This window comes from Salvelinus sp. IW2-2015, linkage group LG19, assembly GCF_002910315.2.
Source record: "Salvelinus sp. IW2-2015 linkage group LG19, ASM291031v2, whole genome shotgun sequence".
In the NCBI taxonomy this organism is placed as follows: domain Eukaryota; kingdom Metazoa; phylum Chordata; class Actinopteri; order Salmoniformes; family Salmonidae; genus Salvelinus; species Salvelinus sp. IW2-2015.
Window position 1 is genome coordinate 32,390,788 of NC_036859.1, and position 22,045 is coordinate 32,412,832.

The following is a 22,045-nucleotide window of genomic DNA, read 5'->3' on the forward strand; positions in this document are numbered from 1 at the left end:
ATAGTGGACATGGCAACCTACTATTCTGGGATACTTCTGAAGTTTTGGAAAATGTATAGCTGTAGTAGACTAGCCTATAGTTATTCATATTTGTAATATTATTTGAATTCCAATCAAATATATGAATTAATCAACCGTCCACTTGTCGGCGCTAGAGAACCATACACCATCTTCACCTCTGTTACTGTTAGTAGTCCTGTAACATTGTGTATTGTTACATTGTGTAACATTTACATATTTGTTACAATGAAAGGCTGAAACCTTGTTGCTTTTTATGACTGCGAGCTGCTGTAACAGTTACATTTTATGGCAAATCCAAGCATTCATGAAATTCAGAATTAGTGAGAGAGAAGAGTTATAATCTATAAATGTTTTAATGATTTCATAGAAATTCTCATTATTTCATAGGGAAATTTTCATAGGAAATGTGATGGTTATGCATTGCTTGCACAGAGGAGATCAAAGCTTTTGCGTCGCCAAAAAATCGTCCCAGCGCCTTTATTTTCTGTGGTCTTTCTTGTGAGGTGGTGATCAGCAGCTGCACGGACAAGACAGCAGCGCTGCGTTCAGAGACAGGCTTCGGCTGTAACTACACGAAAGGGTAACTAAGAATAACTCTGCAACGGATATATTCAGTGTTAATAGAATCTGCTTCGAACGCATAGGAATGCACTGAAATGCATTCTCCATTTATTTGGATTCTCTTTCGCAGCTCCGCGTATGGAGATCATCTATTTTTGTGATGGCGAGGCGTCTGTTTCCACGTGCCTGGATAAATAAATCGTTATATTTCCAGGTAACAGTTCTAAACCGTTTTACAATTTATATTGATTGAGCTCAGTCTACAATCAACCGCGCCACAAGCGAATTGACGTCGTGTGGCCACTGTCATCGACAGCTGTAGTGTGCTTTTTGTCGAGCAATATTACGCACACGGGACACCGTGCACCCTCTTAAAATTCTGAAGGGACTCAAATGTTGGTTTTATAGTAGCCTATACAGTAAGGCCATGTATGCGAGGACAGCCACGAGCTAGACATTTAGAGATTGAAAAGACTGTTTTGCTGCAATGCATATTCTTGCATGCTGAAATTGTTGATGCTGCCATGAAGTGCGTCAATTTGGTTTGGAAAAATAGGCTACCCCAAAGAACTGGCAGAAATAAATTATGCCAGACTCTTTAATAGGATTTTTTAGACTATGGCTATAGTCTACACTTTATTGCATATATCTTTATACACTCTTGTTGAATGTAGGCTAATTCATTGGCTCAATGTAGTCCTGCKATCCTTTTTTCATAATATTGTTTTATATTTCATTACAAATTGGTGATGGCGTAATAACAGGTCACGTCCAACAGTAAGGGGTGGATGTGGGTCACCTTTGTCCCTGCCTGAGGCCACCAGCGGCATATTTGATTTACGTGTATCCAGTGCGACAGCAAGAATAATCCGCTGTGCTGGATAATATGGCTGAACTAAAGGTTTTGGGCACTCGGGGCCTGCAATTCCACTATACCATAAAACGCTTAGTGGAAAGAGGGAGAGAGGGGCCACACAGTGTGTGTATGTGTGTTTCTGTCTGTTAGTTTGTTTTGTGTTGGATAGTATAAAAGTTTATCTCACTTGGATGTGATAGAGTTGCTTGTGTACTCAGGCTTTGCATCACTGCCCTATCACGATGGTTCCCAATCCATCACTGTGGTAATGTTGACATTGCTCTCAATGTCTGACAGGCTTGCTTTGCTTTTGTTAAATATGTCATGGAGACTTAGCTAATATGTAACTTATTCAAGCTCCTGAATACATTTCTGACCTGGCTGTAGGGGTGTGTTGAGGGCATTCAATAGCACATTATAATATTATATTTCCATGTTTAGCTATACTTAACAGTTGTTCCACCATCTGTTGAAACACAGCATGTGTTGTATTCAGTGAGGGGAAATGTTCTGAACATTGCAGATATAATCAGAACGAGWAGAGCACACACTGTTCGATCTGACAGATAATCATATCTGTTCTACAAACCACATTTCTATCTGAACGTTCTGTAACAYTACATCCTCCTGAACAGACCACTGTTAGAACAAGATTACTACTCTCTGTAGAATGTGGCCTCTTGGCAGGACGGTCAACAGAATACGCCTGCTACAGTGATTCATGAGGCGACCATAAATCCAAACAGCGTTGACCGGACCAGACACCGGAAATGTAAACGTGGCTCAGCAAATCCATTTATTTATTTATATTTCTTTCCATAGTTGAGCAGATACATTGTTTCAACCTTTTGTCTGTACTTTCATAGGATTGCAGACACTTTAAATGTAGTATAGCTTTTGTTTTTGCTAGTTTAGATATAAAAGGATCCTTGACTACTTATTAATACAAGTGGGTTGAGAGGTTTACAGAGTACTCAGTCCACCACCTATCTGGCACCAAACCCCTTTCTGTGTTGCCAGACTGTCATAGCAACAACGCTATTTGTTGGCAGGCCGTGTAAGTTCTTCACAATGCAAAAGGTTTGGCTGCCATAGGCACAGTACTATTTGATTGCGAAGTGAAATACTGTCTGGCATAGGGTCTTTATGACATCTAACAACCTATGAGTTCTCAGCTACATCAAATGATGTTTCACCCTGTGTGAATTCCTGAGCCCCCCCCCCATCTTTTCCTGAGGTTAACACTACTTGCCAGCATCTGGCTAGTTATTTTGAGCAATGCAAGGTTATAAAAAAGTTTATTGACAACACACTAACACAGCAAGGAAATACTGTATTTACTCAGTAGATAAGAGTTGCCCTTAAGAAGCAGTTATGAGAGAGAGCAACAGAGAAATAGATAGCAAGGAGCAGTGTGGGAGTGAGCAAGGCCAATGGCAAGTGCTATTATTTCCTTCAGTGTAAAGACAGTCTGTGCTATGTGCAAGCTGCACAGACTAACCCTCGGCAAAGGAGGTGTTTGAAACAGTAAAAGGTGATATTACTATTTTTACTGTTACTGTATTATTAAACATGCGTTAGTGGATGTGACCTGTGGTGACTTAAGTGGCAGGCCTGGCTTATGCAGTGATGCTTTTACTGTAGAGCTAGCCGTGGCCTGGAGTAGGGGAATGCAGGATATCACGACAGCCTTTATTGCATAATAGTGTCAGGGAATGTGAAAATGGCATACTGTAGACCCTTAGAAGCAAAGAGCAATGGGCTGTAGGATAAATGTTACTCACACATGACAGAGCCGCTAACTGTCTATGAGTCAAAGTGCAACCCAGCGGCGTGAAGTGTTTAAACCTATTATTATATGCATTATTGTTGCATAACACGAACACAATTAGCATTTTGGCACCTCATTGACTGCAACCGTTTTACTTATCAGACGGAAGCTAGTAGATGTGCAATTTTGATCTTACCTGTTTCAACTTGTGAGACTGGAGTATTATTACTGCATGCAAACCAAACACATCGATCAACACACACACACACAGCTCCTCATCGAAACACAAGCACAGGTAGAGGTAGTTACTCTCTGAAACTCACACAATGACTTTTCAGACATCCTCTGTCTGCCTACAGGCAGTTATAAAACCCTCTTTGCCTCACTCACCCCTATCTGAGGTATCTACTGCAGCTCTCATCCTCCACATACAACACATGTTCTGCCAGTCACATTCTGTCCTATATTTTTATTACATTTATTTATATTTTTAATCCCAGCCTCCGTCCCCGCAGGAGGCCTTTTGCCATTTGGTAGGCCGTCATTGTAAATTAAGAATTTGTTCTTAACTGACTTGCCTAGTTAAAGGTTAAATAAAATWAAAAAGTTATCTTGTCAGATGATATGAGACCTGTGACATAGCCTTTAGCCCAGGGCTTAACTTGGGCAGGAGTTCACCGGAGCTGAGTACCGGCACCTCAAATGTTCTTCTGCTTGAGTTCCTGCACCTCCTACAGAATATCAGCTCAAATGTATTGAGGAGTTACTTCACATGAATATAAACAGTACCGGCACCTATTTCAGTCCAAGTCAAGCACTGCTTTAGCCTATTGGTTGTAACTCAATTGATTTTACAACTAGGCCGATGTCTCGAGTCTTCAAACACAGACTCATCATGGAGCCTCATACCTAAGTGACTGCCAGAGCCCTGTATCTTTAAAGTGTGTGTTAGCCCMCACACACACACTACAGGGGTCAGATCAGATAGTCTAGCAAGGCTTTTGGGAGGGGGATATCTGATCCCTATCTGTTACCGCCTTTCTGTGAGGACAACACTGAAAGATGTGGGTCAGGTTCATTGGGGCATACAGTGGAAAAACMAAATGGGAACGAGCGTTTCTCATACAAGTTCCATTTCACACCGTTTCAGAGGTCAGACAGCTTTCTTCCATTTCGTGTCTGGTGAACACAACTCAGGACTCTCTCACTCACTCTCTCACACCCCTTTAAGCCATAACTCTGTCACTGTTCAGGCTTATTCTTCTCATCCCAAAACAACACCTCTTTAAGCTCCAGCCCTGGTCATAGTCCTGATTTAGAAATACCAAGTCAGAGAAAGTCGAAGGCGATTGGTCCCTGTCGCCTCATAAGGATCTTATTGGTCGCAGTTGCCTTTCAGACATGCTCTGATTCCAAAATCCACACACTAGCAYACCACTTAGTGTGAAGCAATGTATTGTCATGGCAATGGGGCAGCCCTTAACGTCAATTCCTGATTGGGTATGCAACATTAGTATGCTAGTATGGACATTGGAACATAGCCTATGTCTGCATACAGCCTGTTAACCTGTCATGTGATACATGCCACAGCTGAAGTGATAACTCAATTGGTTTACAACTATGTCTCGAGTCTTCTATTACATTAGGACCAATCCAACACTTAACCCCTGATCTCTGTTGTTTAGTCTCAAAGGGACATTGTTGGGCCACTGTGGTTATGAGATCAATAGCTTGAATATGTGTGACCCCACCATCACTGTGGAAACTACAATACRGMAGGTAGCCTAGTGGTTAGAGCGTTGGACCAGTAACCGAAAGGTTTCTAGATCGAATCCCCGAGCTGACAAGGTAAAAATCTGTCATTCTGTCCCTGAACAAATCAAATCAAGTTTATTTTATATAGCCCTTCGTACATCAGCTAATATCTCGAAGTGCTGTACAGAAACCCAGCCTAAAACCCCAATCAGCAAGCAATGCAGGTGTAGAAGCACGGTGGCTAGGAAAAACTCCCTAGAAAGGCCAAAACTAGGAAGAAACCTAGAGAGGAACCAGGCTATGAGGGGTGGCCAGTCCTCTTCTGGCTGTGCCGGGTGGAGATTTATAACAGAACATGCCAAGATGTTCAAATGTCAAATGACCAGCATGGTCAATAATAATCAGGAGTAAATGTCAGTTGGCTTTTCATAGCCGATCATTAAGAGTATCTCTACCGCTCCTGCGGTCTCTAGAGAGTTGAAAACAGCAGGTCTGGGACAGGTAGCACGTCCGGTGGACAGGTCAGGGTTCCATAGCCCGCGGGCAGAACAGTTGAAACTGGAACAGCAGCAAGGCCAGGTGGACTGGGGACAGCAAGGAGTCATCATGCCCGGTAGTCCTGACGCATGGTCCTCCGAGAGAGAGAAATAAAGAGAGAAGGAGAGAATTAGAGAAGAGCATACTTAAATTCACACAGGACACCGGATAAGACAGGAGAAGTACTCCAGATATAACCAACTGACCCTAGCCCCCCGACACATAAACTACTGCAGCATAAATACTGGAGGCTGAGACAGGAGGGGTCAGGAGACACTGTGGCCCCATCCGATGATACCCCCGGACAGGGCCAAACAGGAAGGATATAACCCCACCCACTTTGCCAAAGCACAGCCCCCACACCACTAGAGGGATATCTTCAACCACCAACTTACCATCCTGAGACAAGGCCGAGTATAGCCCACAAAGATCTCCACCACGAGCACAAAACCAGGGGGGCGCCAACCCAGACAGGAAGATCACGTCAGTAACTCAACCCACTCAAGTGACGCACCCCTCCTAGGGATGGCATGAAAGAGCACCAGTAAGCCAGTGACTCAGCCCCTGTAAATAGGGTTAGAGGCAGAGAATCCCAGTGGAGAGAGGGGAACCGGCCAGGCAGAGACAGCAAGGGCGGTTCGTTGCTTCATAGCCTTTCCGTTCACCTTCACACTCCTGGGCCAGACTACACTCAATCATATGACCTACTGAAGAGATAAGTCTTCAGTAAAGACTTGAAGGTTGAGACCGAGTCTGGTCTCTCACATGGGTAGGCAGACTATTCCATAAAAATGGAGATCTATAGGAGAAAGCCCGCCTCCAGCTGTTTGCTTAGAAATTCTAAGGGACAATTAGGAGGCCTGCGTCTTGTGACCGTAGCGCACGTGTAGGTATGTACGGCAGGACCAACTCGGAAAGATAGGTAGGAGCAAGCCCATGTAACGCTTTATAGGTTAACAGTAAAACCTTGAAAACAAGGCAGTTAACCCACTGTTCCTAGGCCGTCATTGTAAATAAGAATTTGTTCTTAACTGACTTGCCCAGTTAAATAAAAGGTTAARAAATGTAATAAAAATACTGCTGGGCTGTCAGTTGTTGGTCACATGACGGTGTTGATTAGGAAGTGTTAATTAGTATACTGCCATTGACCAGGCTAGCCTCATTTTTCCATCTCATGGCTAAATGGGGCATGTTCTTTATGTTCTCACTCCATTTTTTTGTACTGTAGGTTGTGTGTGTCATATTTAAAGTCAGTGGTTCCCAACCTTTTCCAGTTCCTGTTCCACCAACTGAATTGTGCTYTGCCCGGAGTACCYTGAAAGTACCCCCTTGTGTATTTTTCCCATTAGGTCTCATGAGTCTTCTCAACTACCCCCTGTGGATAGGCCAAGTACCCCTGTGGATAGGCCAAGTACCCCTGTGGATAGGCCAAGTGCCCCTGGAGTCCTAGTACCCCTGGTTGGGAATCACTGTTATAAATCATAACAGAATAGCTCACCTTAACCAGATCATGAAATTAGTGAAAAATCCATTGTTTCTGATGCATTGACAATCAAATAACATCAACCAACTGAACTTAATATATAATTAGTTATATCATATGGTGTGATGTTTACTATGTAGGGTAGGTGCTCGGCACACTGTATAATTTCACAACGTGAAATGGTAGAACTGCATGCTCATGCATTTAAAGGGAATGAAGCAACCAACCAACCGTCTTTCTCTGTTTGACGCCTACAGGCTCGTATCTCCTTTGTGCGGGTGAAATACCTGTTCCTCACCTGGCTGACAGTGTTCGTGGGAGGCTGGGTGATCTACGTCCAGTATTCTAACTACACCGAGCTCTGCCGAGGACATGAGTGCAAGAACGCCATAGTGAGTACAGACACATCTGACATATCATATTCATGACCAACTTTCATATTGTTATGCTTTTATTGATAGACAGGGGGAACAGGAATAACAGGAGGAGTGTGTCAAACAGGCTATGGGACAGATTGGAATGACTACATAATATGGGGGTGGCCGATCGGCGGTACTAACTGCTGGACCAGCCAGGTCACGACCCAGTTCCACTGTGATACTGGAACATGTGGCAGTTTCTTAATTCCATTCTTTTACTTTTAGATTTGTGTGTATTGTTGTGAATTGTTAGATATTACTGCACTGTTGGAGCTAGGAACACAAGCATTTCGCTACACACGCAATAACATCTGCTAAATATGTGTATGTGACTAATAAAATTTGATTAGATTTTTAGTAGTTGTAGTAGCACTGCTGTAGTGTAGAGCAGGAATCATTAACTAGATTCAGTGGCAGGACGATTATGTTTTCTTGAGTGGATGGTCAGGGGGCCAGAGCAAATTGACCTCAAGAAGCCCATAATGTTGAAATAAAACAGCATTTCAAACCTTGCTTACATTTGTATACGATCACGTTTCTATTTTATTGGAATACTTTGGGACAGATTTCCAAAATGTAAATAACTTGCTGCTGATTTGCTTGTGTTTTTATGGTCTTTTATGTCCAAAAATGTCMAAAAATACAAATTATACGCGGGCCAAATTCGGCTCGCAGGCCGCCAGTTGGGGAACCCTTGTAAAGAGCATCACCCATACAATATCACCCATTTTTATCCTCCACCATTTTGACATCATCCATCTCATTCAACCGTTGAGGGTTAGAGCACTGAGGCTTATGAAGCTTAGACACAAAGGCTCAAGGACAAGCTATTTGGCATTCGGACCCTTGCTGTTACCAGATCTGCTACCACGAGACTGATTTAATTCGTAACATGCGAGCGTCAAACAGAGAAAGAAGTTAGTGACAGGTCTTTGGGTAGTCTGTGGCAGTTAACTTTCATCTTGAGTGAAGTGTTGTTGGTTCTGACCATAGAAATAAAACAATAGCGAGGTCACTAAGATTAAAATCTGTCACAAGTGGTTTAAGCGCTATGGTTCTGACTTTGTAATACCTAGCATATTGTTATATTGAATAAATTAATGGAGAGGAATAGACTAACACCAACCCTCCACTTGTCAGTGTGATAAATACAGGAGGGGCATCATTGACGGCTCGGCCTGCAGCAGTCTGTGTGACAAAGACACCCTCTACCTGGGAAGATGTCTCTCTACCAGCCCCAACCACCAGGTGAGGTAACACACCATGCCCCTACCTTTGAGCTGCAGGGGTTACTGTAAATCAAATCAAACTGTATTTGCCACATGCGCCGAATACAAAAACTGTAGACTTTACCATGAAATGGTTACTTACAAKCCCTTAACCAACAGTACAGTTCAAGAAGAAGAAAATATTTACCAAGTAGACTAAAATAAAAAGTAATAATAAAAAGTAACACAATAAGAATAACGAGGCTATATACAGGGGGCACCGGTACGAGTCGGTGTGCAGGGGTACAGGCTAGTAATCTGTACATGTAGGTGGGGGCGAAGTGAATATGCATAGGTAACAAACAAACAGCGAGTAGCAGCAGTGTACAAGAGGGGGGGGGTCAATGTAAATTGCCCGGTGGCAATTTTTATGAATTGTTCAGCAGTCTAATGGCTTGGGGATAGAAGCTGTTGAGGAGCCTTTTGGTCCTAGACTTGGCCCTCCGGTACCGCTTGCCGTGCGGTAGCAGAGAAAACAGTCTATAACTTGGGTGACTGGAGTCTCTGAAAATGTTATGGGCTTTTCTCCGACACCGCCTATTATATAGGTCCTAGATGGCAGGAAGCTTGGCCCCAGTGATGTACTGGGCCGTTCGCACTACCCTCTGTAGTGCCTTACGGTCAGATGCTGAGCAGTTGCCATACCAGGCGGTGATGCAACCGGTCAGGATGCTCTCGATGGTGCAGCTGTATAACCTTTTGAGGATCTGAGGTCCCATGCCAAATCTTTTCAGTCTCCTGAGGGGAAAAAGGCTTTGTCGTGCCCTCTTCACACCTGTCTTGGTATGTTTGGACCATGATAGTTCGTTAGTGATGTGGACACCAAGGAACTTAACTCTCGACCCACTACACTACAGCCYCGTTGATGTTAACGGGGGCCTGTTCGGCCCGCCTTTTCCTGTAGTCCATGATCAGCTCCTTAGTCTTGCTCACATAAAGGGAGAAGTTGTCATCCTGGCACCACACTGCCAGTTCTCTGACCTCCTCCCTATAGGCCGTCTGTTGTGTTGTCAGCAAACGTAATGATGGTGTTGGAGTCGTTTTTGGCCATGCAGTCGTCGGTGAACAGGGAATACAGGTTAGGACTAAGTACACACCCCTGAGGGGCCCCAGTGTTAAGGATCAGCGTGGCAACAACACGTCTGCCTACCCTTACCACCTGGGGGCCCGTCAGGAAGTCCAGGATCCAGTTGCAGAGGGAGGTGTTTAGTMCCAGAGTCCTTAGCTAAGTGATCAGCTTCGTGGGCACTATGGTGTTGAACGCTGAGCTGTAGTCGATGAACAGCATTCTCACATAGGTGTTCCTTTTGTCCAGGTGAGAAAGGGCGGTGTGGATTGAGATTGCGTCATCTGTACTGCAGGGCTCTACACTGACCAGGTTATTGAAAAATGTAGGCGCACACAAAGAAATGTGTGAGCACAATGAAACATATCTGAGATATTAAAACTAGAATCCTTCATTTTTCTAGGCGCACTGGTGCTCCTAAATTAAAATTCCAGGTCACAAAGCAAAATATTTAGGTGGATATGCACTTTATAGGCGGCAGGTAGCCTAGTGGTTAGAGCATTGGGCCAGTTGGATCGAATCAGTCATAAAAATCAGTCATTCTGCCCCTGAACAAGGCAATTAACCCACTGTTCCCCGGTAGGCCGTCATTATAAATAAGAATTTGTTCTTAACTGACTTGCCAAATTAAATAAAAGTTTTTWAAAAATTGAGCCCTGTACAAGCTGTTGGTAGCACTGTAGAGCCCTGTACTGTTCAAGTAGTCTTGGTTTGTTTTAAGTACAGATCCAGGTTTTGTAAAACCAACTTTAGATCAGTGCATCTTGGGACAACCTACTACAACYGGGACCTACAGCCCTAATGTCGACTCAAGAAGGCACTTCGGCAAGTTCCAGTATGTAGCCAATAGTTTTATTGAAGGGTGTGGTGTCTTCAGTAGAAGTTCACTATAGTATTTCCCACGCAGTCAGTCCAGAAGAATAAGTCAGAACCATTGGTCCTTCTTATCGACTGTAGGTGTATAATAATGTAATTCCACTAACTTGGGTCTGGTTGTCCTTCTCGTTCCCCTTGCCTGGGCCCTCAGGTTTACACAGGTGGTTGGGGTGATGTGGACGGGGTGATCCGCTGCCGGGTGGGGAAGGTGCTGCACTATGAGCTGGGAGAAGAGCCGGAGCCCCGGAGGGAGGCTGCAGTCTTCGACAAACCCACCCGTGGCACGTCTGTGAAGAAGTTCAGAGAGATGGTCTTCAATCACTTCAAGGTTCTGGAACTCCTGCTGCTTTGACTTTAGCATATGCTGTGTCACAATGGCAACATCAGCATAGCATTACAACTATCATTTGTCTTTTGTTTAAAGTGATTTTGTTATTTCACCATCAGTTTTACCAAAATCTCCAGATTGAGCATGAGAMCATCACCTTAACTTCTTTCTCTTTTCTTCTTACCTCCCCTAACTCCTTCCGTCTCCAGTCAAAGCTGGGCGAGCAGGCCAACCTGGCCAGCCTGGTGACCAAGATCCTCACCGTCGCCGACGGCAACAAGGACGGGCACGTCTCCCTCCCTGAGGCCCGTTCAGCCTGGGCTCTTCTCCAGTTGGATGAGGTRCTGCTGGGCCTGCTCCTCCAGGACCGGGGCCACACCCCTCGGCTGCTGGGCTTCTGTGGGGACCTGTACATGACCGAGAGGGTCCCCTACGGCCCCCTGTACGGTCTCAGCCTCCCCTGGTCCCTTGAGGCCTGGGTACCCAGTGAGGCCCGACGCAGCATGGACCAGTGGTTCACGCCCTCTTGGCCCCGCAAAGCCAAGATCTCCATGGGTCTCCTGGAGCTGGTGGAGGACATCTTCCACGGCAACTACGGGAGCTTCCTCATGTGCGACCTGAGCGCCGACCATTTCGGCTACACGGACCGTCACGACCTCCGCCTCACCGACCCCAGGGCCATCGTCTCTGAGGACACGTTCCGGCGAACCATGCGTGCGCTGCACTGCGAGAAGGACGACGACTGTGTGCTGGGGCCGGACTGCCGGACATCGTGCGACATGGCTCAGAGACGATGCAGGGAGGAGGTAACCCAGCCCAACCTGGCCAAGGCATGCAGGGTGCTGAGGGACTACCTTCTGAGAGGGGCGCCGTCAGAGCTGAGGGAGGGGTTAGAGAGGCAGCTGTACGCCTGCATGGCCCTCAGAGGCTCGGCGGGACAGATGGACATGGAGCACTCCCTGATTCTGAACAACCTCAAGGCCCTGCTGTGGAGACAGATATCCCATACTAAAGACTCGTGATGAGGGGACAACACAACCGAGTCCTCAAATACTTAAAAGGAAAGATTCACCCATTTTGAATGTTATCGTTTTTGTGCATCTGAGTGATGTTCTATCGATTCCAGGGGTCATTTCATGTGTCTGAGCTATTGCTGTTCAAGCAGGCAGAAATACAATATAACATTCAAAATGAGTGAATCACAAAAACAACCACTTTGGGTGGATCATTCATTCAAGACGTACTACATTGTTTTATTTATGTTTTGCTGACTCATTGGAAGAATGATAATTATAATTCCTGTTCAGGATGCTGGAAAATAACTGTAGATCTGCTGTTTATGACAGGGCTCAGGGAGTCTTGTTTTCCCCTCRGAAAAAAACAGATGGAACATTTGGTAAGTTATGAACTACACGTTGGAAGTACACTTGCACATTTCGTTTTCTTCAATGTGACCAAGGAATCTATCCGAAGAAACAGTATTATAGAGGTCTATGGTATTGTTCCAATTCTCTCCTTTCCAGTGTGCCAGTTCCAGTTCCCTTCTGATTTGAAAGGAAATKACTGGTATAACCAATATKGTGGAAACTTCCTGTAGTCCATACCTCAACCAATCCAATGCTTTTAGATTTATGGCAAATAGTGGATTTCAGGAGACATTGGAATGTACCCAGCTGTCGTCCTGAATTCCCGAATCGGCCTATGACGAGCCATTATTCTTGGTTTGTGTACCATGTACATTTTCTTTTTTTTAAATTTTATCCCCAATTTTTCGTGGTATCCAATCGCTAGTAATTACTATCTTGTCTCATCGCTACAACTCCCGTACGGGCTCGGGAGAGACGAAGGTCGAAAGCCACGCGTCCTCCGAAGCACAACCCAACCAAGCCGCACCAATGTGTGGGAGGAAACACCGTGAACCTGGCCCCCTTGGTTAGCGCGCACTGCGCCCGGTCCGCCACAGGAGTCGCTGGAGAGCGATGAGACAAGGATATCCCTACCGGCCAAACCCTCCCTAACCCGGACGACGCTAGATCAATTGTGCGTCGCCCCATGGGCCTCCCGGTCGCGGCCGGCTGCGACAGAGCCTGGGCGCGAACCCAGAGACTCTGGTGGCGCAGCTAGCACTGCCCTAGACCACACCATCTACATTTTCACTTGTAGTTTACCACTAACCGTGTAGCGTATCATGAGATCATGCTGAAAACTATAAAACTTGAAATTAGTCAACCACTTGTGAAGGAGGTACTGTACATGAACTGCTCGCTTTATTCAGCTTCCTGTTTCTACATTCTTTCAAGCGCAACTTTTAAACAGGAAACCCGGTCTGGTTTCTGAAGGAGCTGAAGCACACAGCTGATTTTGAGGGATCAATGTATGTTTTCCTTGAAGTTTGAAACAGCATGATTTTGCACAATAAATCCACATACCACTCACTGTGGTCTCATCTTAATTTCTTTGTCAGCTGAGTTGTGGATTGTCCTGACTGTAGTATGCAGTGACAGTCGAAGGAAATGTAATACCAATACTAATAAAACATTTTTTTAAAGAGTTCCTAGTATGTTAAATGTTTTCCATCAGGTCTATCATTCAATCACACCAGAATTTCCCCAAAATGTCTAACACGCCACACTGGCAGAATTTCCATAGAGAGCAAAGTGATGAAGTCATTTGCAATAAATTTATTGAGGCAATGTGCAGTGGTGTCTTTGGAACGGGCAGTGATCCCCGTCCCTCTAACCGTCCGCTGCCTCGGCTTCCTGTGCTCGTAGAAAGCTGGCCTTTTTCTGGGCGACGCGGTCCTTTCTCTGTGCCAGCGAAAGTTTGGCGCGGTTCCACCTGCGACAGAAAACAATGCCCCCATTAACATTCAGCACATTAAACAACATTAAATGGCAGACCGCTCAATGTTTTTAATACTACAAGTGGGTATACAAGTTGCTTCTCTCAGCCCCGTCTTGAAAGGACAATGGACATCAGCCGTTGCAAATGAAGGACCAACTACATTTTGCTCAGCGTACTTCGTATCATCATAAAGAAGCACACTCCAAAGCACAATTTCAAAGTGTTCCCAAGCGGAAATCCAGCAACGGAGACAAACCCACCTCTTCTTTTTGACGTCTTTTTTGGGTTTCTTTTCGTGGACTGGGTTCTCTCTGATCGCGGCGTGTGCTTTCTTGTACATCTCCTCTACCTGAAAGAATGACATTGTTTAGACAGAGGTAGGGTAGCGGTTTTGGGACGAGAGTCACAGAACACACAAATAGCCTTTCAGCACTGGTAATTATTCTYGCTTCTCTCAGCCCCGTCTTGAAAGAACAAAAAAACATCAGCCGTCGCAATTGAAGGACCAACTACATATTGCTCAGAGATCTTGGAATCATCATTAAGAAGCAGCAAATTTACACAGAAAACTGTGAGAAAGGAGTTGCCAAACCAACCGATACCCTCACACACCAGGAGTAACTACCATCAGTCTGGCAGCATTACATTTCTAATATCTAATTCAGTGGGATGTGCAAAAGGACYTACTGTGTCTGGCGTGACTCCGTTCTTTATGAAGCGCGAGAACTGTTTCTTGTAGGCGTCTTCGTCCTCYTCCATCAGGTAGCTCATGTAGTCCGACACGTTCATGCCCATGATGTGTTTGCGATGCATCTCTGCGTTGAACTCTTTGCTCTCCATGTCGTAGCCTGGGAAACGTTTTGTGCTGAGGAGAAGAGGATGGTGATGTGGTACAACACTGGATTACTTGGGTTSATTTAGTGACTTTGAATAGTCAAATTATACAATGTGATTCTGGAAAAACTTGTTTTATGACAAAGGCCATGTCTTATTACAGGGCCGATGGTCTGGTCTTGGCCATTCATTATACAAACAAATCCATGGCGAAGAGACATGGACACATTGTATCTCCCGACAGGATCCGCAGTGAGGTGTTCAGCCTTCACTACAGGTTTATGAGAGAACTATCATCCTCTACCCCTCTGTGTTGATCATATAGGACACTTCAAGTCCTAGATGSGCAAAAAAGGGGATACATATTCAGCTTTAAGCTGCACTTAAAGGGATAGTTAGTGATTTTGATCATGAAGTCATTAATCGACTCCCCCCAGAGTCCAATGAACTCATGATACAATTTTGATGTCTCTGCATCCAGTATCAAGGAAGTTAAGAGTTAGTTWCCCAGACTAATGTTAASCAGTGTTAGCGCAATGACTGGTGGGCTCAGGAACAGCTGTTCGCATAGACTTTGTCATTGCGCWAACGCTAGTTAAAAAACTTCCTTCATACTGGACGAAGGGACAAAAATGATATGCACGAGTTCATCTGACTCTGGTGGGGTAGATAAAGAACTTAATTGCCAAAATCTCAAACTAACCTGTGAGGAATTGAGAGCCCACCGTCGACGGCGCCCTTTAGTGCTCCGAACACCTTGTTTCCTGTGGACGTCCTGGCGAGCCCGGCGTCTAGGAAACATGTGAAGGCCCCCGGCTGGCCATCTATACTCTCCACGTTGAACTCGTCCCCCGTCACCTCCACCTGGCCCTCGTACACCTGGTCCAGGCCGAACTTGTTCAGCAGCTGAGGAGACCAAGATGTTTCATTAGAGAAATGCAGTCTAAGATTTAGCAGCAACCCCTGTTGACAATTCATATCTAATGAATAGAATCTTGATAAACTGAAAATTCATTGCATTAACTGTGCTGCTGGATATCAGACTCGGTTAAGGAATATCCCCACACCAGCTTACACCCCCCCCCCCAAAAAAACAGAGTTCAGTGTATTAGACATCAAAATTATAAGCATTTGCTAGCATCAAATCTATACACAAAGGGAAGTCCACAAAGGCCAGGTCTGTCTTGCTTTGTCAGCACAATGATACTGATTCTGGCTATGGTGGAAGGTTTTAGTCAAAAGCCCTCAAACCCAACATCAGCAACAATTCCTCTCCCATAATTTGAAAAAAAGTATCCTTTTCCAGTGCAGAACTGCAGATGAATGGCTACACATCAACACCCTGACATAACTTCACTCAAGGGAAAGTCATKCCTGATGAATCACAATGACGTCAACTAGCTACCTCATGAAAACAGAAAAATTAACTATGAGAAAAAGCAAGAAATCTTAGCACGAGTGCGCACATGTGGCCAACTCTATGGGATTGCACAATGACATGTAGCTATGCATTCTTCTCTGTTTGAGACTTCAGTATGTGTATGCATATAGTATGTGTGTAAGCATGTCATAGTGTGTGACCCTTACCCTGCGAGCCAGCAGAAGGCCCGTGCAGTAGGCTGCAGCGTAATTTGTCAGTCCCACGGTGATGCCATACTTGAGCAGCTCATGGGAGTAGGCAGCAGCGACAATCTGGTCTCCCTCGATCTTGGCGTAGGCAATCTGAAGCAATTGATAAAAGTGGTGAGGGCCAGGATGTGTTTTTACAAATCTAAATAGTTGTTGAAATCACACCACGGCTGCACACATCAGCCCTCCAGCAATCACCTGGCAACAGATATCTCTGTTGGAGAACCTCACAATCATCCTGTATTTGGGTGTGTTGTACTTGTTCTTGTCTTGGATGACCAGGCGCTTACGGGCAAAGTAGTCAGTCTTACCCTCTGTCAAAGACAAATCACAACAAACACACAACTGGTTAGTATGCCAGCATTAGCCAATAGGACAATGACAATTACAAGACTATCTTGCTTCTCTCAGCCCCGTCTTGAAAGAACAAAAAAACATCAGCCGTCGCAAATGAAGGACCAACTACATAATGCTCAGAGATCTTGGTATCATCATTAAGAAGCAGCGAATTTAACGCACAAGTTGAAAACTGGTTAGTATTYACCATTAAAATAAGCCAATTAAAACACTGTTCTACAATCTATTGAGTCCGTGGCTCGTAAATGTGCATAACATAAAGAAAATTGTATGATTATTCACCTCGCCTTCTCCTGAATTTCACCTGGTATCTCTTGAAGTACGCCTTACTTTTCACTACTTTCACGAAGCCCTGTGGAGAAGAGAAGTGAGACAGCTGCCATTGCATATTTCTGGTGACATGGGTGTCACTCACCTAACGTGCAATACATATTACTGCAGTGTAAGTTCTCCATGGCACAGCTAGCTTGGCCGGTTGAAACACTTTTCTTCAGACTGGTGGCCAATTTGCAAACTTAACTTGCTAGGTAACGTTAGGACTTTCAAACAAGAGTATCGACTGACAACTTCTTCACACAATGACCAGTTTCATTCGCATGGAAGATAAGCAGGCCGATATATTAACAACAAACACGTTATGCAATTGGCATGTCATTATTTATTAATAGGAATAACTAAGAAATGTCAAAGGCCTTTGAGCGCCATATCACCACGCTGGAACCTAGCATTCAGCTGACCGGTGAAAGTTTATATCACAAATCCAACGTCATCCATTTCAAAAGAAACGAACATCAGACATAGAAATGCACAGGACAAGTAATAGCATTAAATGTTTAATGTTGACAGTATATGACGACAATATATTTACCATTTTTGCAGTTTTTCCAACTTCTCAGTTGACAGCCTTTTCCAGAGCTGGTAAAATATGCTGACGTTGCAGACAGGATGTGTGTTCTTGTGAATAGAAACTGTAATACACGCCACCTAGTGGATTGGAGGAGAAATTGTATGAATATTATCTATCTATTAGCTAGCGATATCTCATATCGCTAGCCTCGGCTTCAGGTGAATGCCTGGGCAGAGGCTACAATATTAGTCTCTGATGTGTCTCCTATCTGTGCAAGGATGCAAGCAAAGTTGCAAAAATATTTACGCTTTTGCAAGAATAATCTATTCTGGCCTCTCAATTATGAATATCACCATAATGAAGGCAAAGACACAGTACACATACAACAAGGAACTAACACCCATGAAACTACATTCAAAATCAATTCTGACTAAGTAAAGAATCCCTGTATACTTCTACATGACATTGTGTGGTAAAACTTTATCTGTGTGTGTTTCCCCTCCAGCGCCACTGGATGTTCTTACCATGGGTGAGGATAATAAACCATCACAGAGTTTCAAGTTTTAATGTCAAATGTAACCTTTATTTAACTAGGCAAGTCAGTTAAGAACACATTCTTATTTACAATGACGGCCTACACCGGCCAAAACAAGTGCACAGGTACAGTGAAATGCCTTTCTTGCGAGCTCCAAACCCAACAATGCAGTAATCAATATCAATGTAGCACTAAAAATAAACAGGTAGAATAACAGGTAGTATAAAAACACACCAGAAATAGAAATAAGAAACAAAGGGTCATTGTCCTGGCTGACATTTACCAAGACACCAGCAGAGGGCAGCAGCAACCCATTCCAGTGTACAGTAGCCCAGCCCTGCAGTATGTGATCTCGGGAATAAGGTATTTGGGGAGGACAGGCTAGTGGTAATGGCTGGAGCGGAAAGGGTGGAATGGTATCAAATACATCAAACACATGGGTTCCATGCCATTCCATTCGCTCATTTCCAGACATTATTATGAGCTGTCCTCCCTCAGCAGCCTCCACTGCTCACTACTTATGCTAGGCATGGCATTCCTGAAAGTTCAATAACAGTGTTGAAAAAGGATGTAGCTGTGCATCAGAGGAGGCTGGTGAGAGGAGCAATAGGAGGATGGGCTCATTGTAATGGCTGGAATGGAATCCATAAAACGGTATCAAACACATTGAACATATGGAAACCACATGTTTGATGTAGCTGTGCATCAGAGGAGGCTGGTGAGAGGAGCAATAGGAGGATGGGCTCATTGTAATGGCTGGAATGGAATCCATAAAACGGTATCAAACACATTGAACATATGGAAAGCACATGTTTGACTCCGTTCCATTCATTCCATTCCAGCCATTACAATGAGCCTGTCCTCCTATAGCTCTTCACACCAGCCTCCTCTACTACGCAGTGGTATTCAACTCTTACCCTACGAGGTCCGAAGCCTGCTGGTTTTCTAATGTACCTGACAAGTAATTACACCCACTGGTGTACCAGGTTCCCCCCTTACTAGAGGGGAACAATGACAAAAAGCAGTGGAAGTGCTTCAAGGTCATGAGTTGAATTTGAGAGGCCAATAGCCTATATACTTTTTACTGTTTCAAAGGAGAGTATTTCTTCCTTTTTGGATAGGTATAGATTAGAACAAGATGGGGAGACAGAGTTGCTGGTCATAGAGCAGGTTTCAAACCCTTGCCCAAAGGGGCTATGTGTACACCCAACTTGGCAGCACTACCACCAGACCAGACTGCCACTGCTTTACTTTATTTGTTTTTATRCTGCCTTCTGAAATGAATTAATTAATATTTTGAAAAAAAGTTATCTGTTGTTAATGGCATTTTTAAATAGACTGAGTATAAGGGTTCTGAATTGAATAGGATGTTGTGATATTAATCACAACCTCATGCTCCTTTGTAAACTGCATTGTGAAACGTCATGACTCATGAAAAGTGGGATTTTTAGAACTAACCCAAGATAGACCCCAACCTGTAGTATCCAATGGGAACAAATTAATCCTAGTGTGCAGAACAAGCAAGGAGGTGGGCAGAGCCAAGCATGAGCTAGCGAGAGCCTATTGGCACGTTCTAGCGTGTACAGTATTAGCATATTTGCATATTGGTCACAAGCATTTCACTACACTCGCAATAACATCTGCTAACCATGTGTATGTGACCAATAACATTTGATTTAATTGTATTTCATTAGGGAACGCCAACTCTGTGAAGTGTGAGTGTGCAATAACTCAATTCACCCTTGCACTCCTTCTAAAAAACAACATTTTTAGAAACTTTGGCAAAGGGTAAAGTCAACAAACTGGGCTTCCTCTCATCACCATATTTGGTAGTGAGTGGAAACACCAACCGGATGCTTCACATTTATACATTCGGTGAAAAATCTGCTTCATTGTTCTATCTGTGACTGAACTAGCTGGCTAGCTGAATTATGCTAAATTTCATCCTCATAGAGCCCGCCAGTTTGTAGTCTGGCTACTGAACGCTAGCTACTGAACCATTGCTCCATTTGGTTGCCCATCAGTATCTGCTCTGCTGTCCTGGAGCGCGATGGCAGGGACAGCCACAGTATCTGCTCTGCTGTCCTAGAGAGCGATGGTGTAACAGTATAACTTTNGATGGCAGGGACAGCCACAGTATCTGCTCTGCTGTCCTGGAGCGCGATGGCAGGGACAGCCACAGTATCTGCTCTGCTGTCCTAGAGAGCGATGGCAGGGACAGCCACAGTATCTGCTCTGCTGTCCTAGAGAGCGATGGCAGGGACAGCCACGGTATCTGCTCTGCTGTCCTGGAGATCGATGCCAGGGACAGAAAAAAAGAAAGATAGAAAATATAAAACATTTAGATTTCTTCATCGCACTATGAGTTTGTTAAAATTTAGCCCTATCTGTAGATCACCCAACCCCTAAAAAGGAACCAATGTCTTCTCCTTTACTTGATAAAATGACCGATAAGATCTTTCTCTCTCACTCTCAGTGAGAATATCACTGCTGTCATTCAGTCACATTGGGTCCTAGTGAACAGGTCACTGCCATTCCCAAGCTCTGTTCTGCAGAACTGGTTTCGCAAGAGAGAGCAACTGTGAAAGGAGAGCCGGACTACCCCATTTGGGGCCCAACCTTTTTTGGGGGGTGGCAGTGACAGCCACGGTATCTGCTCTGCTGTCCTGGAGAGCGATGGCAGGGACAGTCACGGTATCAGCTCTGCTGTCCTGGAGAGCGATGGCAGGGACAGCCACACCCAGTTAAGTTAGCAAGGGTAATTCTAACTGTATAAGAAATTAGTTAAGGTTTGCCAAATTGGTTACCTATTGGAATGCAGTTTTAAAAATGGCCACATTGCAATACCCATACTAAGTATACCACTTAGAATCCATGTTCAATCATTGCTTCACACTAAATGGTATGCTAGTGAACAGTATAACTTTAAACCGTCCCCTCGCCCCGACACGGCGCGAACCAGGGACCCTCTGCACACATCAACAACTGACACCCACGAAGCGTCGTTACCCATCGCTCCACAAAAGCCGCGGCCCTTGCAGAGCAAGGGGAAACCCTACTTCAGGTCTCAGAGCAAGTGACGTAACCAATTGAAATGCTATTAGCGCATACCCGCTAACTAGCTAGCCATTTCACATCCGTTACACTCACCCCCCTTTCAACCTCCTCCTTTTCCGCAGCAACCAGTGATCCGGGTCAACAGCACAATGTAACAGTATACCTTTAAACCGTCCCTCGGCCCGACACCGGCGCGAACCAGGGACCTTCTGCACACATCACGGTCGCCCACGAAGCATCGTTACCCATCACTCCACAAAGGCCGCGGCAACCAGTGATCCGGGTCACGGCACCAATGTAACAGTATAACTTTAAAACCGTCCCCTCGCCCCGACACGGGCGCGAACCAGGGACCTCTGCACACATCAACAACTGACACCCACGAAGCGTCGTTACCCATCGCTCCACAAAAAGCCGCGGCCCTTGCAGAGCAAGGGGAAACCCTACTTCAGGTCTCAGAGCAAGTGACGTAACCAATTGAAATGCTATTAGCGGTACCCGCTAACTAGCTAGCCATTTCACATCCGTTACACTAGTGTGAATATATTGGGACAGAGTCTCCCTTGACATTGAAGCAGCCACGCCCAGTCTGCTGATCCAGCTCTTCCCTGGTAGGACCGGTGGTGATGAGTAGAGACCATTGACCTATATGTGGTAACCTCCCCCAATGAGCACTCTGCTTTGATTAATCAGCCTAGTATCATGCAGCAGTCAAGCCTTGGGAAGGTCCTCAGTCACAGGGTCAACTATAGGACAGGATGCTTGATGTTTATGTTAAAAATCACTATTGTGTGTGTACCTCACTCACAAGGTAAAATATTGATGACTCTTTGATAATTCAAAACAAATGTTATTACCATACATATTGAAGTTGTCTATCGTTCATTGTTTATTAAATTATGTTAAAATCACATTACCCGTCCGCCTAAAAATGAAACTTTTTCCACCTCCTTGTCATGTTTGTGAAACGGTCTTTGAGATAAGATCCAAAAGGTCTACAG

At 44.7% G+C, this 22,045-nt stretch overlaps 2 protein-coding genes and 2 non-coding genes across 4 annotated transcripts; 1 reads left to right on the forward strand and 3 right to left on the reverse strand.

The window, feature by feature from the left end:
• The first annotated feature begins 509 nt into the window (after positions 1-509).
• On the forward strand, positions 510-13,374 carry LOC111979173 (divergent protein kinase domain 1A). The gene is made up of 6 exons (XM_024009521.2): positions 510-601; positions 713-796; positions 7,242-7,376; positions 8,544-8,651; positions 10,765-10,941; positions 11,151-13,374. Exons 2-6 carry the CDS (start codon positions 743-745, stop codon positions 11,961-11,963), a joined length of 1,287 nt encoding a protein of 428 aa, XP_023865289.1. The 5' UTR covers positions 510-601; positions 713-742; the 3' UTR covers positions 11,964-13,374.
• Positions 13,187-17,582, reverse strand: LOC111979174 (large ribosomal subunit protein uL18). Its single transcript, XM_024009522.2, has 8 exons — positions 17,474-17,582; positions 16,888-16,957; positions 16,447-16,562; positions 16,207-16,341; positions 15,323-15,525; positions 14,473-14,650; positions 14,046-14,134; positions 13,187-13,779 (listed from the first exon to the last, which is right to left on the reverse strand). The coding sequence occupies exons 1-8, from the start codon at positions 17,474-17,476 to the stop codon at positions 13,677-13,679; spliced, it is 897 nt and encodes a 298-aa protein (XP_023865290.1). The 5' UTR covers positions 17,477-17,582; the 3' UTR covers positions 13,187-13,676.
• On the reverse strand, positions 14,846-14,969 carry LOC111979855 (small nucleolar RNA SNORA26). The gene has a single exon (XR_002879389.1). It is a non-coding gene; the product is annotated as a small nucleolar RNA SNORA26 (small nucleolar RNA).
• LOC111979849 (small nucleolar RNA SNORD21) lies at positions 16,649-16,748 on the reverse strand. The gene has a single exon (XR_002879384.1). It is a non-coding gene; the product is annotated as a small nucleolar RNA SNORD21 (small nucleolar RNA).
• Positions 17,583-22,045: the final 4,463 nt, after the last annotated feature.